The 14,522-nt window shown below is 38.5% G+C and overlaps 2 protein-coding genes across 8 annotated transcripts in view; one reads left to right on the top strand and one right to left on the bottom strand.

Annotated features, from left to right (window-relative positions):
* Positions 1-1,137: 1,137 nt before the first annotated feature.
* The window catches only part of LOC144005928 (uncharacterized), a 113,434-nt gene continuing 100,049 nt past the window's right edge, over positions 1,138-14,522 (bottom strand). For 4 of the 6 annotated variants that reach the window (XR_013279694.1, XR_013279689.1, XR_013279692.1 and 1 more), the window contains 3 exons: positions 5,923-5,997; positions 1,384-1,474; positions 1,138-1,271 (listed from right to left, as the gene is read on the bottom strand). The gene's annotated coding sequence lies outside the window, so the exon portion shown is untranslated. Of the gene's footprint in view, positions 1,272-1,383; positions 1,475-3,824; positions 3,992-5,922; positions 5,998-14,522 lie in introns of those variants that run through there. The other 2 variants (XR_013279691.1, XR_013279690.1) reach the window with 2 other exon arrangements.
* nsg2 (neuronal vesicle trafficking associated 2) lies at positions 1,165-14,268 on the top strand. Of its 2 annotated transcripts, none has more exons than XM_077504422.1 (5): positions 1,165-1,375; positions 2,683-2,841; positions 8,261-8,371; positions 11,693-11,803; positions 13,800-14,268. In XM_077504422.1, exons 2-5 carry the CDS (start codon positions 2,710-2,712, stop codon positions 13,992-13,994), a joined length of 549 nt encoding a protein of 182 aa, XP_077360548.1. In that variant the 5' UTR covers positions 1,165-1,375; positions 2,683-2,709; the 3' UTR covers positions 13,995-14,268. The 2 variants fall into 2 exon arrangements, with proteins under 2 accessions (XP_077360548.1, XP_077360549.1); XM_077504423.1 differs by having other exon boundaries at positions 1,169-1,239.

Below are 14,522 nucleotides of genomic sequence, written 5' to 3'. Positions count from 1 at the left end.
CCAAAAAATGACCATGTATAGTAAGGCGTTTATAAAAATTAAAAAAAAAGACTATGTATAGTAAGGCATTTTTTTTTTTTTACAAAAAAATGACCATGTATAGTAAGGCGTTTAAAAAAAAAAAGACTATGTATAGTAAGGCATTTTTAAAAAATTTTTTTTTTTACAAAAAAATGACCATGTATAGTAAGGCATTTTTTATTTTTGAACGGCACATTAAGCCTTAATATTTTTATTTTAATGCTGTTCAAATGTGAAACAGATTGCAAACTGTTTGTGTACAGTGGCTCACGGTTATAAGCCTCAAGTTTTAGATAAATATATTCATACAAATCTTACAGTGTACATGTGTACATGTACAAATTTACTGATAGTATTTTCTAAATTTGAATGGAAAAAAATCGCAACAATCGACTTATAAATTCGTATCGGGATTAATCGGTATCGAATCGTGACCATTCGTATCGGGATTAATCGGTATCGAATCGAATCGTGACCTGTGAATCGTGATACGAATCGAATCGTCAGGTACTAGGCAATTCACACCCCTAATGTATAGTAAGGCGTTTATAAAAATAAAAAAAAAAGACTATGTATAGTAAGGCATTTTTTTTTTTTTTTTTTTTTTACAAAAAAATGACCATGTATAGTAAGGCGTTTTAAAAAAAAAGACTATGTATAGTAAGGCATTTTTTTTTTTTTTTTTTTTTACAAAAAAATGACCATGTATAGTAAGGCGTTTTAAAAAAAAAAGCCAAAAAGACTATCATAAGGCGTTATTATTTTTTTTAAATAAAATGACCATGTATAGTAAGGCATTCTAAAAAAAAAAAGACTATGTATAGTAAGGCATTTTTTATTTTTTATTTTATTTTTTTAAACAAAAAAATGTTTAAGTAAGGAATACTGAACATTTGTGGTGCCTTCAGGAACCACTCGAAGAATTTACAAAATTTAGCCCCTTCTAATCCATGCTAAAATGTTTAATTTAAAAGCACGACCATATTTTTGCTGGACTTGTAATTTACTGGACGCCCCTGAATGCAACATTAACTCAGCTCCCAAAGGGGTCACCCCACCCCCACCTCCAAAAAAAAAAAAAAAAAAAAAAAAAAAAAAAAAAAAAAAAAAAGAAATCCTTGTCTGGGTGTTGCTGCACAGCAGAGCAGACGAGGATTCGGGATTAGGGGGTTGTGCCGTCTGCTGGTTGGAAGAAACGCGCCTCCAGACATCCAGTTGGTGCGTGGCGGTGCAGCAGCGTCGCATCTCTCCTGCAGCATCCTCATCATCATCATCATCATCATCATCATCATCATCACCTGCTCCTCCTCATCCTCGTAGCCGGCACGCAACCATCCGCAAGCCGCAGCACGCTGTAAGTACCTGCATGCGTCCGTCCGTCCGTCCGTCCGTCCGCATCAATCTTGTTGACGTCTCGTCTGCAAGTTGTTGGCTTCTCATCTGCATTTTGCATCTGAAACATTTCCAAAGCTTACAAATGTTTGCTCTTCTTGCAGTCCCCAATTTTTTATTTAATTTTTTATTTCATCTTTATGTCATACAACATTTAATGTTAAGGCTTACGAGTAGTATTTCATTATTCATGTTCAATGATATATTTATTTGATATTCTAATCATTTACGTTTGATTTTTAAAATGTACATAGAAATGTTTTTCTGTTATTTTTTTTTAAATATTTTTCCAAATTATACATTACAAATGTACATAAAATAATGAATAACAAATCAATTCAATCATAATAATAAATATTTATGTTTTTAATCACAATTTCTGGACATTTATGAGATTAATTTTGGTTCATATGTTGTGTTTTTGTGACTTTTTCATGATATTTCTCAGTTTCATTCAGGTATTTTATTTTTAAAATGCATATAGAAATATTTTTGTTCTTTTTTAATGTATTTTTTTAAATAATATATTACACAAGTACATAAAATGATGAACAACAAATACAATTAATGTATAATTAAATGTAATAACAATATTTTTTATGTATTTGTCTCATTTTCTGGACATTTCTGATTAATTTTGGTTCATATGTTGTTTTTAACATATATTTTCAATGGTCAAAGTTTATATGATTGTTTATATTTCTTAGTTTTATTCATGTATTTTATTTTTAAAATGTACCATAGAAATACTTTTCTGTTATTTTGTATATATTTTTTAAAATTATATATTACACAAGTACATAAAATGATGAACAAATACAATTAATGTATAATTACATGTAATAACAATATTTTTTATGTATTTGTCTCATTTTCTGGACATTTCTGATTAATTTTGGTTCATATGTTGTTTTTAACATATTTTTCAATCAAATTTTATATGATTTTCATGATATTTCTCAGTTGTATACATGAACATCTTTTCAAAGTATTTTTTATGCCAAAACATTTTATGAGCACTTATTTTAGTGTAAATTTCATGAAAAAACATTTTTCATGTCATTTATCATTGCCTTCAAAAAGTGATTGCATCTTTTGTTTGAACGGTTTTATTTTGTCATTGTATCACCAACCATAAAGTCTTATTAATTATGAACAACAGTAACCATGTGAGTTTGCCTCATTTTTTTTTAAATGTAATATGACATTGACTGAATTTGAAAAATGCTCGACTGTTTTTTTTTTTTTTTTTTTTTTTTTTTGTGGCAGGTGCCGGTGATTTTGCCGACCCGCAAGATGGTGAAACTGGGGAGTCGCGTTCAGGACAACAAAGCGTCCAAAGCGGCGAGCGTGGAGGACGGCTTCCAAAACGTGCCGCTCATCACGCCGCTGGACGTGGGCGGCCTGCAGGGTCACGCCCCCGACAAGGTGAGCGACTGGCCCCGCCCCCCCGGCCAGCCATTTCTCTTCCCGTCTGTCATTAGCGGACGCATGAGCTCGTTTGTCATCCCAAAGCAACCGCGGCTGCTCGTTCATCCCGTCACCATGGTGACGGTTCACAGCTGCCCGTTCACAACGTTGCGCCAGAGTCGAGCGAGAACGCTCCTCGGATCAATCGAATACGTCTCCGCGTTGTAATTCGTCTGAGAGCGGAAGGTGCTCCTGTTTTGGTTAGCAACAGCGTTTCGACAGGCTTCATTGAATGTGAGCTGAACTTAAATCAAACACACACACTAGCGGATTTTCCTTCTCGACGAGAAGATGGAGGCATTTATTGGAGGAAGGCGCCCTTCAGCAGCACACCTGAGGATCGTTATCAGGCTTCACGCAAGCTTGCCGATTCGTTAATCGTGGGCGCTCGAGAACCGACTACCTGCGGGATGTTTCTCCTCCCAAAGAAAGAAAAGTAGTTTGAATCCCTCAACGTGTTCCTGATGGCAACGTGAACGCATTCCGCATTAAGGGAGGCCTTTATTTTTTATGATTTCTTTTACATGAAAATAATAAAAGGTTCCTCATCTCGTCGGGTGAATTCCTCACTTTGTGCGTTTGTTCCTGATTGAATCGTGAAGGCGTTTATTTGAGGGAGGCGTTTATTCTTTGTTGATTTGGCGCAGCCGTTGACTGACTGACTGACTCCTCCTCAAGGACACGAGTTTCAAAGCCGCTCCGTGTGCGCTGGCTGATATCATAACCAAGGCAATTATTTGAGGGAGGCGTTGACTTTTCTTTGATTTGGGAGCAGCCGGCAACTAAACGACTGCATTTGAATTTGAATGTTGACGACTGCGGAGATGTTTTCACCTCCCTAACGACAGTGCGAGTTTGTGTGCTCATAATAGGAGAATGAAGGCATTTACCTGAGAGAGGCATTTATTTGGCGTTTCGTCAGCAACTAAGTGGGATTCAAATCATGCTGGTGGTGTATTAGACCAGTCTGGGGTTGTTTTTGTCCTGGTCACTCTTTGCATGTCCTGATGGCGTCGTGACGAGTTTTATTTGAGGGAGGCGACAATTTGGTTGAAGTGCACCACTGCGCAGATATTTCTCCTTCCGAACGGACCGAGTTTTGAAATGTCTGCCAATGATATAAATACATTTAAAAACATGAGTAAATAAATGACTCAAATAAACCAATAATCGAAATTAAATTAATTAAATCATTAAAAAAAAAAAAAATTCAAGTTAATGTAATTTTCTAAATGAATTATTTAAATATTGTATTGAATTTTTAATAAAATAAAATAAAATGAGTAAATACATAAATAAAATAAATGACTCAAATAAATCAATAATCTGAATTCAATTCATTAAATAATAAATTAAAAAACAAGTTCAATAATTTTATTTCATTTTCTAAATGAATTATTTAAATATTTTACTCTTTTTTTTAAATAAATAAAAGACAATAAAATAAACAAATCAAATAAATCAATAATCTTAATTCAATTAATTAAATAATAAATTAAAAATACATTAAATAATTTAATTTAAATTAATGTAATTTTCTAAATGAATTATTCAAATATTTTATTTTCAGTTTTTTAAAATAAATAAAATAAATAAATGCCTTAATTATCTCATCAGGACATCCACGTGTGTCCTAATTGGGATAACGAAGGCATTTATTCCAGGGAGGCGTTTATTTATCTGAAGTGGATGATGATTAAAATCCTGCAGAAATGTTTTCTTCTCCTTAAGGGCCGCTTTGAAATCTCCTTCCGTGTGTGCGTGTGTGCGTGTGTGACAAGTAACGCAGCCTCCATTTTGTACGATGTTGACATGACATTTCAAGAGCCGTCAGTCACGAGCCAGCGACGAGCTCGCTGCATTGCACGCACACGCATTTACGCACCCTCTCGCGCACGCGCGCGCGTGTGGATCGTTGTCAGGCCGAGCGAGGCCGAAGCGAGCGACGTAACGTTGAAACGTTGCATGATTGTTGGTCCCGTTTGCAGGAGGACGAATTCGCTCGCATCTCGGCTGGCTGCAAACCGCTGCAGATTTTCTCGTCTGCTGAAAACAGTTTTTTTTTTGTTTTTGTTTTTTTTTTTTTTGTGCCTGCGTAAGCTGCTTAAAATGTCCCGTATGAAGCCGAAGCAGCGTCGCTAATCACACACAGCAGCAAAGTCGCCGGATGGCGCATCTTTGTTCACTTCCAGATCGCAACAAATGTTGATTTGAGGGGAGACGTTCACGTGAGCGAGACAAACGCACAAACGCTTCTTCTTTTTCGGGCTTTTAGCAAAACTGTACCAGAAACGTGATTTACAGGGAAAGCAATTACACTTGGAATTGTTTTTCCTTAGCGGGAAAAAAAAATATAGCATTGAGCCATAGAGGCCACAATATCATGACCTTCAAGATTAAATTCAAGGTTATTTTAGTTAACTAAAACTAACGAAAAAACTGAAACTGAAATAAAAAATAATAATAATAATTTGTGTTTGCGAAATAAAATAAAAACGAGAATGCTTTTAAAAACAATAAAAACGAACTAGAATTATGGCAAAAATGTCCTTGGTTTTAGTCTTTGGTAATTAATTTAACCATGAGCCTTTTGGGGATGATTTTTAATGTGATATGAAGTCGATTTATTTTGATATGAACCGGAATGAGGACGTTTAAAAGTGCGTCACACAGAAGCGATGTCATCTCACAACAGCCAATAGAAGAAGAAGAAAAAAAAAGCACCTTCAGATGATGTCACTCCCACAGTTTTTTTTTTTAATATTGTGCACAAGTAATACTCATTTTAAAAAAAAACTAAAACTAATACTGAAACTAACTAAAACTAAGCATTTAATGAATAACTAAAATGAATAAAACCTCACAGAACCACCCTGAAAACTAATTCAAACTAACTCAATTTAAAAAACAAAACTTAAAACGAAATCAAAACTAAAGTAAAACGAAAAATGACAAAACTACGATATCCATGTTTGGCACAATCATGCCAGTCAGAATATTGTTTCCCGACAAATGAGGTTTTTCATTGAGGTGAGGTACCTGACGTTAAGTTGTGGCGTCGAGGGAGGAGCCAAATGCGTGGAAGCACAGGTGAAGTCCAAACGGATTTTTTGACTAAAACAAGGAAACAAACAAGCTTAGGAAACAAAAGTCAAAAAAGAAAAAGAAAAAAGAAAAACAAGGCAAAATGTTGGACAACAAACAGGGCAAGTGGAAACAATCATGGATGGACGCAGGCAGAAGGGAGGCGACACTCTGATTGACATAATTGGACACAGCTGAGTGGCTGAGGCCACTGATTGGTGGACGCAGGAGGAAGGGGCGGGACAACAGAACAAAACACAGATGATGGCAAGACAAAAATCCAACGAAAAGGAGCCAAAGCATATAAAGACCCGAGGTCGCGACTTGAGGAAATCGCTTCGTTTGGCTTGGCAAAACAATGAAAAGCTTTTGTAAAGCTTTAGTGGGTCATGCGAGCTGGACCAGTCGACTCGTCAAAAAGCGCTTTCCGGTTTCCATGACGACCGCATGCGGACTTGCCGGCCGCACGCACGCACGCACGCACGCACGCACGCACGCACGCACGTTGGCGTAAGACGGCTTTGGCCTCCATGATGCAGACGAGCGTTAGATCGGATTCCATCCAAGCAGACATGCCGGAATCGGGACTGATTCGACAGTTCCGCGCATCAAAACAAGTCGGCGGATTTCTGCACCAGTTGTTCTCGCTGACGGCCAAAAAAGATGCTTCAGTGTTTACGGTACATCTTCAGTCCGAGAATAACAAATCCATGACGTTATGGACGATATGAAACTTTTCATTCTGATTCTTAAGTGTCTTTTAGAACTTTTGGTTTGTTAAAACCTGCGGTTGTGAATGCAACCATGAGCCAACGTGCCATAACTAATTCCACTGACAACATGGATAAGCTTTTAATTCGAAACGCTTGCATCCTTAAAACCTTGTCGAGTTGGAGATTTTCAGTCATCAACCTAATCGCTGTGCACGGGAAGCGACAGGATGTGTACTAGTAATACTACTATTACTAGTAATTAATAGTTTATTACTTTGTAATAATAATAATAATAATATTAATAATAATAATGATGATTTATTTTGGCCCCAAAGTTTATTACTTTTGTAATTTTCACAGAATTTATCTCTCTATTTCCTTCATTAGCATTCAGCTATTAGCATTCAGCGAATGGGTGGATGCGTTTGTATTTGTCATGAAACTACAAGTTACTACTTAATAATTACTAGTAATACCAATATTACTAGTAATTAATAGTTTATTACTCTGTAATAATAATAATAATGATAATAATAATAATGATAATAATAATAATGATAATAATAATAATAATGATGATTTAGCTTAGCCCCGAAGTTTATTACTTTTGTAATTTTCACAGAATTTATCTATTTCCTTCATTAGCATTTAGCTATTAGCATTCGGCGAATGGGTGGATGGGTTTGTATTTGTCATTTAACTACAAGTTACTACTTAATAATTACTAGTTATATGACTATTAGTAGTAATTAATAGTTTATTACTTTGTAATAATAATAATAATAATAATAATGATTTAGTTTGGCCCCGAAGTTTATTACTTTTGTAATTTTCACAGAATTTATCTCTCTATTTCCTTCATTAGCATTCAGCTATTAGCATTCAGCGAATGGGTGGATGGGTTTGTATTTGTCATTTAACTACAAGTTACTACTTAATAATTACTAGTAATACTACTATTACTAGTAATTAATAGTTTATTACTTTATAATAATAATAATAATAATAATTTAGTTTGGCCCCGCTCTGTGAATTCATTTTAACGTGACAAAGGCTTTGATCACTCACAACATCCTTGAAAAAGGTTCGATTTCATCAGATTCTGTCACTGTCATTGTTTCATTGTAATTCCGCACGCCGGCAGCCCATTGAAAAGAGATACAATGCTGCCATCTGCTGGCCATAGTTAATGGCTGTTTTTGATTCCACAACCCATTGACCAGGCAATGCTGCACTTCCCATTCATTTAAAAAAAACAACCAAAAAAACGTAGTTGACATCATGTAACGTTTATGGCAGCATACGTGTTGATTTTACGAATCGTTATTACACGTTTTTGGCTGTCAAAGAGTTAAGGAGTCCCGAAGCCTGCCCTAATGTAACTTTTATTAACATGACCCAACTCCAAACCTACTTTGATGAATAACCACCCGCATTTCGAGTTGAATATTAGAAATGGTTTCGATTTGTGCACGTTGGCGTTTCCCCTCTCAGAATGTGATTTCGGGTTTTTCTCGGCTGTCGATTCGCACCCGCCACACGCCGCTCTAAATCAAGTGTGTGCGTGACTCTGGCCGCAGGTGGTGGTGAAAACTCGCACCGAGTACCAGACGGAGAAGAAGCGGCTGAAAGTTCCCAAAGTGGACGAGTTCACCATCAGCTTCACCGACGGCGTGTCCGAGAGACTCAAGGTAAGAGTCCCAAATCGGTCGTCGTCAGGATGACATTTTTCTCGTTGCAAAGATGAATGTGGATGAAAAAACAAAAAGATGGACGGGCGGATGGAGACGTCAAACGTATCATCGCGCGCGTTCGCACAAGACGCACAACGAAGGCGGCTTCATTCTCGCGTGTCGTCGTGAGGGGAGACAAAAAAAAGACAAGCCCCGTTGTCATGGCAACAAAGAAAAGCTGCTCCCATGGCAACGTGCCCGGAGAGCCAGTGGGAGGAGCCATGTCACTAATGCTAGTTTCAAAGCCAAAGTTTGGTTTGAAAGTCTCCTCCATGAAGTTGAACTGTCAAAATAATCCATCAAATAAATGAGTCATCAAAAATGAATGAAATTGTCAAATTGTTGTTCGGTCCATCAGCGCTGCGAGTGTTGATTTTTGCACCGTATGCGTCGACGGAATCGCTGTTTGAAACGGATCCGCCGCCGATGCCGCCGATGTTGCCGATGTCGCTTATCAGACTTGTGCAGAAGCGTCGCGGTCGGCTTACGAGGACGCCGGCGCCGCTTTCAGCTTTTGTTAGGCGCAAATGCAAGTCGCTGGCTGGGATTGGGTGGCATGTGGTTGTTTGGTTTTTTTGTTTGGTTTTGTTTGTTTGTTTGTTTGTTTTTTTGGGGGGGGGGCGATTTTGCACTGCTTGCTCATCTCTTCTTCTTCTTCTCTTGAAAGCTTTTGCAGTTTGTGTTGAACGCTCCGAACCGCTCTAATCCGCCTTCGCTCGATCCCTCCTCTTTTTTTTTTTTTTTTTGTCCCCCCCCCCCGCTTGATCTGCGTCATATTCAACAAGCAGCCGTGCGCTGCTGGAATCTCGATCCCTAATAAAAGAATATTCTGTCATCACATGACATCACGTGACATTTATTCATTGTTCCCGCCTGCTCATGACTTTTCCCCAAAATCCTTTTTAACGCGTCACTGACGCCCACCTTCATTTTTTATTTTTTTATTTGTATTTTCTGGTCTGCACGGACGGAAGTGTCATTTTGTAATTGTGCTGCATTAGCACGATTAGCACGATTAGCATCTGTCTGGCGTCAAACTGGGCGCAGGCCCGATGATCAATCCCACTCGAGGGGACACTTTTCAGCCGTTTAATGTCACGTCGAATCTTTAATGACTGCAAACACAAACACGCACACGCATACATGAGAGATGCATTTTGAATGCCAAGAAGTGATGTCGCACATATCGATGGACAATCATTTTCGGAATCTTTCAACATTTCCACTTGGACGCAACTAATGAAAAGACTTGACGACGTCGTTGCACTTCTCGCGACCTTTACGTGTCATGATGATGATGATGATGATGATGATGATGATGACGACGATGGCGCCATCATTAAAATCACCTCACAGGCGCTCAACAAAAAGGTCAGCCGACAACACTTTAGCGCAAATACGCCCCCCCCCCCCAAGCGAGCTCCTTCGCCGACGAGGAGATGAGACGCGCGAGTCGAAGCGCCCGTCGCCATGACAACCGACGGCGTCCTCGGGAGACCTCGCGTACGCGCCTCATCTCATTTGCCCGAAAGCAAAGCAAAAAAAATAAAAATTGCTTTCAGGAGAATGAAACAAATAGACTTTTTCATGAAATACTGTTACGTTTTTCGTTTTTTTCCAAACTTGCCGATTGACACCCCCACAAAAGAATCCTGAACACATAAAGCCAATATTTTTTTTTCAAATAAACAGTAAATAAAGAAATTACTTAAAGAGACCCAATGCTCCATCTTATGATCAGATCAGTGAACGCAAATCGATTTAAAACCCACTGATCGCCGATTTGTGGTTGGTCGAAAAAAATCCTCATCGTGTAAAGACCGTATCAGCGGCCACATTAATGATGGATTATTATTATTATTTTTTTTTTTTTTTTTATGGTTTGTGGTGGTCTCATTTTCTCATGTTAAACTCATGCTAACATGGATAAACACATGTGCTAACATTGCTAACATGTATAAACCCGTGCTAACATTGCTAACATGGATAAACCCGTGCTAACGTTGCTAACGTGGATAAACCCGTGCTAACGTTGCTAACGTGGATAAACTCGTGCTAATGTTGCTAACGTGGATAAACTCGTGCTAACGTTGCTAACGTGGATAAACTCGTGCTAACTTTGCTAACGTGGGTAAACTCGTGTTAACGTTGCTAACATAGATAAACCTGTGCTAACGTTGCTAACATGGATAAACTCGTGCTAACTTTGCTAATATGGATAAACTTGTGCTAACTTTGCTAACATGGATAAACTCATGAGCTAACTTTCACAAAAACTAGCTATTCAACAGGGGGTGTGTAGACTTTTCTCATCTTTATCTGTAACTAATATGTAGCTGACGTAAACGTACGCTGCAAATGTAAAGAAACAACATCTGTAGTCGCATTGTTGTTGTCAGCGGCGAAGGAATCGAGGAGCAAAAGATGCAAACCGATTTGAAATTTTGCCATCGAGTTGCGAGTTCCAAGCGTGTCGCTGCTGCGGTTGCAGTGCGGCCGGGTTAGCGTGCGCGCGTCAGGCGGCATCACGCTCGACGCACTCGCGTGCCGAATTGTTATGACACGTTTTGCCGGAGACGAGCGGCCGATCGGAACGTCCGAAAAACGAGCGTGACAGGCAGCAAATGACAAATTCAGCGGAAGGGAAATCGTTTGATTTATTTCCAAGACGGACGTGCGCACACGTGTCCAACTAACTACACGCAAGTTGGCAGACGCAAGTGATGCTTTTTAAACACACATACACGCCTCATTTGCATAATTCTAAAGAAATACTATCTTGCAGGCGGACAATCAAAGTGTCAAGTTGAAAGCAGAAAGCAAAGCTTTTTTTTTTTTTTTTTTTTTTTTTGAAAGTCCAGCCTGCCAGAAAAATCAATCATGTAAATAATGTACACAGAGGGGGGGGGAAGATTTGCATTCATATGCCCACTTCCAAAAAATTTCATTATTTATTATTATACTGTATACTTAATATCCAGTAGAAAATTGTAAATAACTTCAGCAAAAGGGACTTTTACATGTTTGGAATTCATATTTTACTGTGTGGTATTTTTCTGGAATATTATATGATTAAATATTCCAAATATAAAATACAAAAAATATCATTACAATTGGTGTACAATGTATGTGTAATTGCTGATCTTTATTTTTTATTATTATTATTTATTTATTTAATTTACATGTTTGGAATGCATATTTATTGTATGTGGTATTTTTCTGGAATATTGTATTCAATATTCAAACTATAAAATACTCAATATATAATGACCCCTGCAGGTGACCATCCTGATCATCTTGGCCTTGGCCTTCCTGGCCTGCATCGTCTTCCTGGTGGTCTACAAGGCCTTCACTTACGACCACGCCTGCCCGGACGGATTCCTCTATAAGGTGACAGAACTCATCGTCACAATAACAATCGTTTCCATCGATAGCGCGGCGGCGATACCAGTAATGAGTACTTGGGGATGGGCGAGTACCAGGTATTGCGATTGGGTCGATATCGGCTTTATTTTAATGCATCGAGTACACCGGAAGGCTGACAATTCCAGTCACTGACACTTGTGTGTCAAATAAACATAACAATGACAGTGTCTATTGAAATGATATCAAAATGTTTTGCTATCGTTTTGAGTACTCGAGGGAATTGGACAAACGAAAAAAGTTATCAAGAACATCACTAGGCTTTGAGCAAGCTAACTTTTTTTTTTAATTTATCAACGCTATCAAGTTAGCATGAACTTACCCAAGGTAGCCAAGTTAGCACATGCGCTATATCATACCCAAAGTTATTCATAGTACCATTTTGGCTAAAGTGACATGCTTGGTTAGCTACAGTATGCTAATGTCATGCTAACAGCTCAGGTAAACTCATGTGCTAACTTTGCTAACATGGATAAACTCTTGCTAACTTTGCTAACATAGATAGACTCGTGAGCTACTTAGCTAACATGGATAAACTCATGTGCTATCTTTGATAATGTGGATATACTCGTGTGCTAACTTTGCTAACATGGATAAACACATGTGCTATCTTTGATAATGTGGATAGACTCATGTGCTAAGTTTGCTAACATGGATAAACACATGTACTAACACAGATAAAGTCATGTGCTAACTTTGCTAACATGACTAAACTCACGTGCTAACTTTGCTAACATGGATAAACTCACGTGCTAACTTTGCTAACATGGATAAACTCGTGTGCTAACTTTGCTAACATGGATAAACTCATGTGCTAACCACCTTGAATGAGCTTGTGGTTCAGTTGTGAATTCCTTTTTCCACGCCACTAAATTTATATGCGAAACGTGTACAGCAACAGCGCTTGGACATTCACCCCCCCAAAATGACCTCTGCTATTAATTTTGCAGGCACTCCATTTTGTGGCTCATGATTCACGGCGCTGTTCATGCTTGCAAGCTTTCCGGAAATAACTTTTGGATGCAAGTTATAGATTGTGCTCCCGAAGCAAATTGCTGCGCATTCGCATTCTCCTCCGTCTCCGCCGCACTTTTTTGTCTCACCTTGAGAAAGACTGGCAAAGGTGGAATGTGAAATCTATTTGGCAGCATCCGCGGGGGTGCGCTTGCATATTTATCCAGCAAAAGACACACACACACGCTCAGTAAGTGTGTTGTCAGTGCAGCGAAACGTGGAAATGAAGCCACATACGAGTTATTGATCGCCTTCATGACTTCAGTCAAGAATCCTGACTGATGACCTTATGGAGAAGAAATCGGCGCATTGTGCAGACTGATAAACAACACTAAAATGCATACACAAACTCAAGAATCGAGTACTTGTACTGGTATCGGTTTGAAAAACAAAGTGGTATTTAACAACCCTGCTCATGCATATATAAAAAAAAAAAAAAAAAAAAAAGACTCATGAGCGACTGATTAATATGAGCTGTTTTAAAATCAGGAGGAAAAAACAATATATTATTATATATAAGGTTTTTTTTTGCCAATTTTTGGCTTATATAAAATATATTTTTTATTTTTATAGGATTTTGTCCCTTCCATTTTCCACGGAAAATATATTAAATGTCTCTCAGATTTTTTTTTGAAGTTTTTTTTTTTTTGGCTTATCTGTATAAAAATAAATTCCCCAAAGCATTTCAATGAGCGCCATATTTTATGTGGATTTTTGCCATTGCAAATGGCGTCGTTACGTACAGTCAACGTACAACAAAAGGCAAAAATGATCAATTATAAATTAAATATTCTACCTGTAATTTATACCTTTATTGTTTTAAGTGTGAAAAGACCAAAGAAGTTAATTAATTGTTAATTAACTGTCGAAGAAGGCGTGAATGCCAAAACAAAGTAAGCCTGACGTGTTTGGAAGCCGGGCGGCCATTTTGTTTGTTTTTCTTTTCCAGCACAAGCGCTGCATCCCGGCCTCGCTGGAGGCGTACTACGCCGCGCAGGATGCCAACTCCAGGGGGCGCTTCTACACCGTCATCAGCCACTACAGCGTGGCCAAGCAGACCACCTCGCACTCCGTCTCCCCCTGGCTGCCCGGCGGGCAGCCGCGCGACGCCAAGCCCCCGCACGCCGCCGGCGACGCCCACTGATCCGGCACGCACGCACACACATTTGAGTGTATTTGGCGCCCGTAGGGCCTTTTAGAATGCATGCCGACATCACCGTTACGAGTCACTATTTATCTTATCATTATTTTTTATCGACTGTCATTTGATTGATTTTTTTTTTTTTTGACCGTAGTGTTTTTACAGTACTGTATACAATTTGTGCAGGAAGTATTGGACGGGCCAAGAACTGTGTCGTGGTGCCTTGAGATATGAGTGAGTCGCCTTTTTTTCATGATTAAACAGAAAACATAAACAAGTTATGTAGCTTTGCCTTGGGAACGTCCGCCTAGCATAATGCTAACAATTGCGAATGCAAAACAACATTTGACATGCTAGCATTAGCTTGGAGAGTTTCGGAAGCAGCAAAACAGTAGAGCGACACTTTGAAGACATATAATACGGCATAATATCTGATATACCCCACTGACCTGTATATGTGACTGGATAGCCGATAGCCCGTACTGCCGTTGAAGTCACAGGGCAGCCATCTTGCTCCTCCCAACTCGCGAG

The sequence above is a fragment of the Festucalex cinctus genome, chromosome 18, assembly GCF_051991245.1.
Source record: "Festucalex cinctus isolate MCC-2025b chromosome 18, RoL_Fcin_1.0, whole genome shotgun sequence".
NCBI classification, from domain to species: domain Eukaryota; kingdom Metazoa; phylum Chordata; class Actinopteri; order Syngnathiformes; family Syngnathidae; genus Festucalex; species Festucalex cinctus.
The sequence above is the reverse complement of the archived record's forward strand: the minus strand, read 5'-3'. Positions and strand labels throughout refer to the sequence as shown.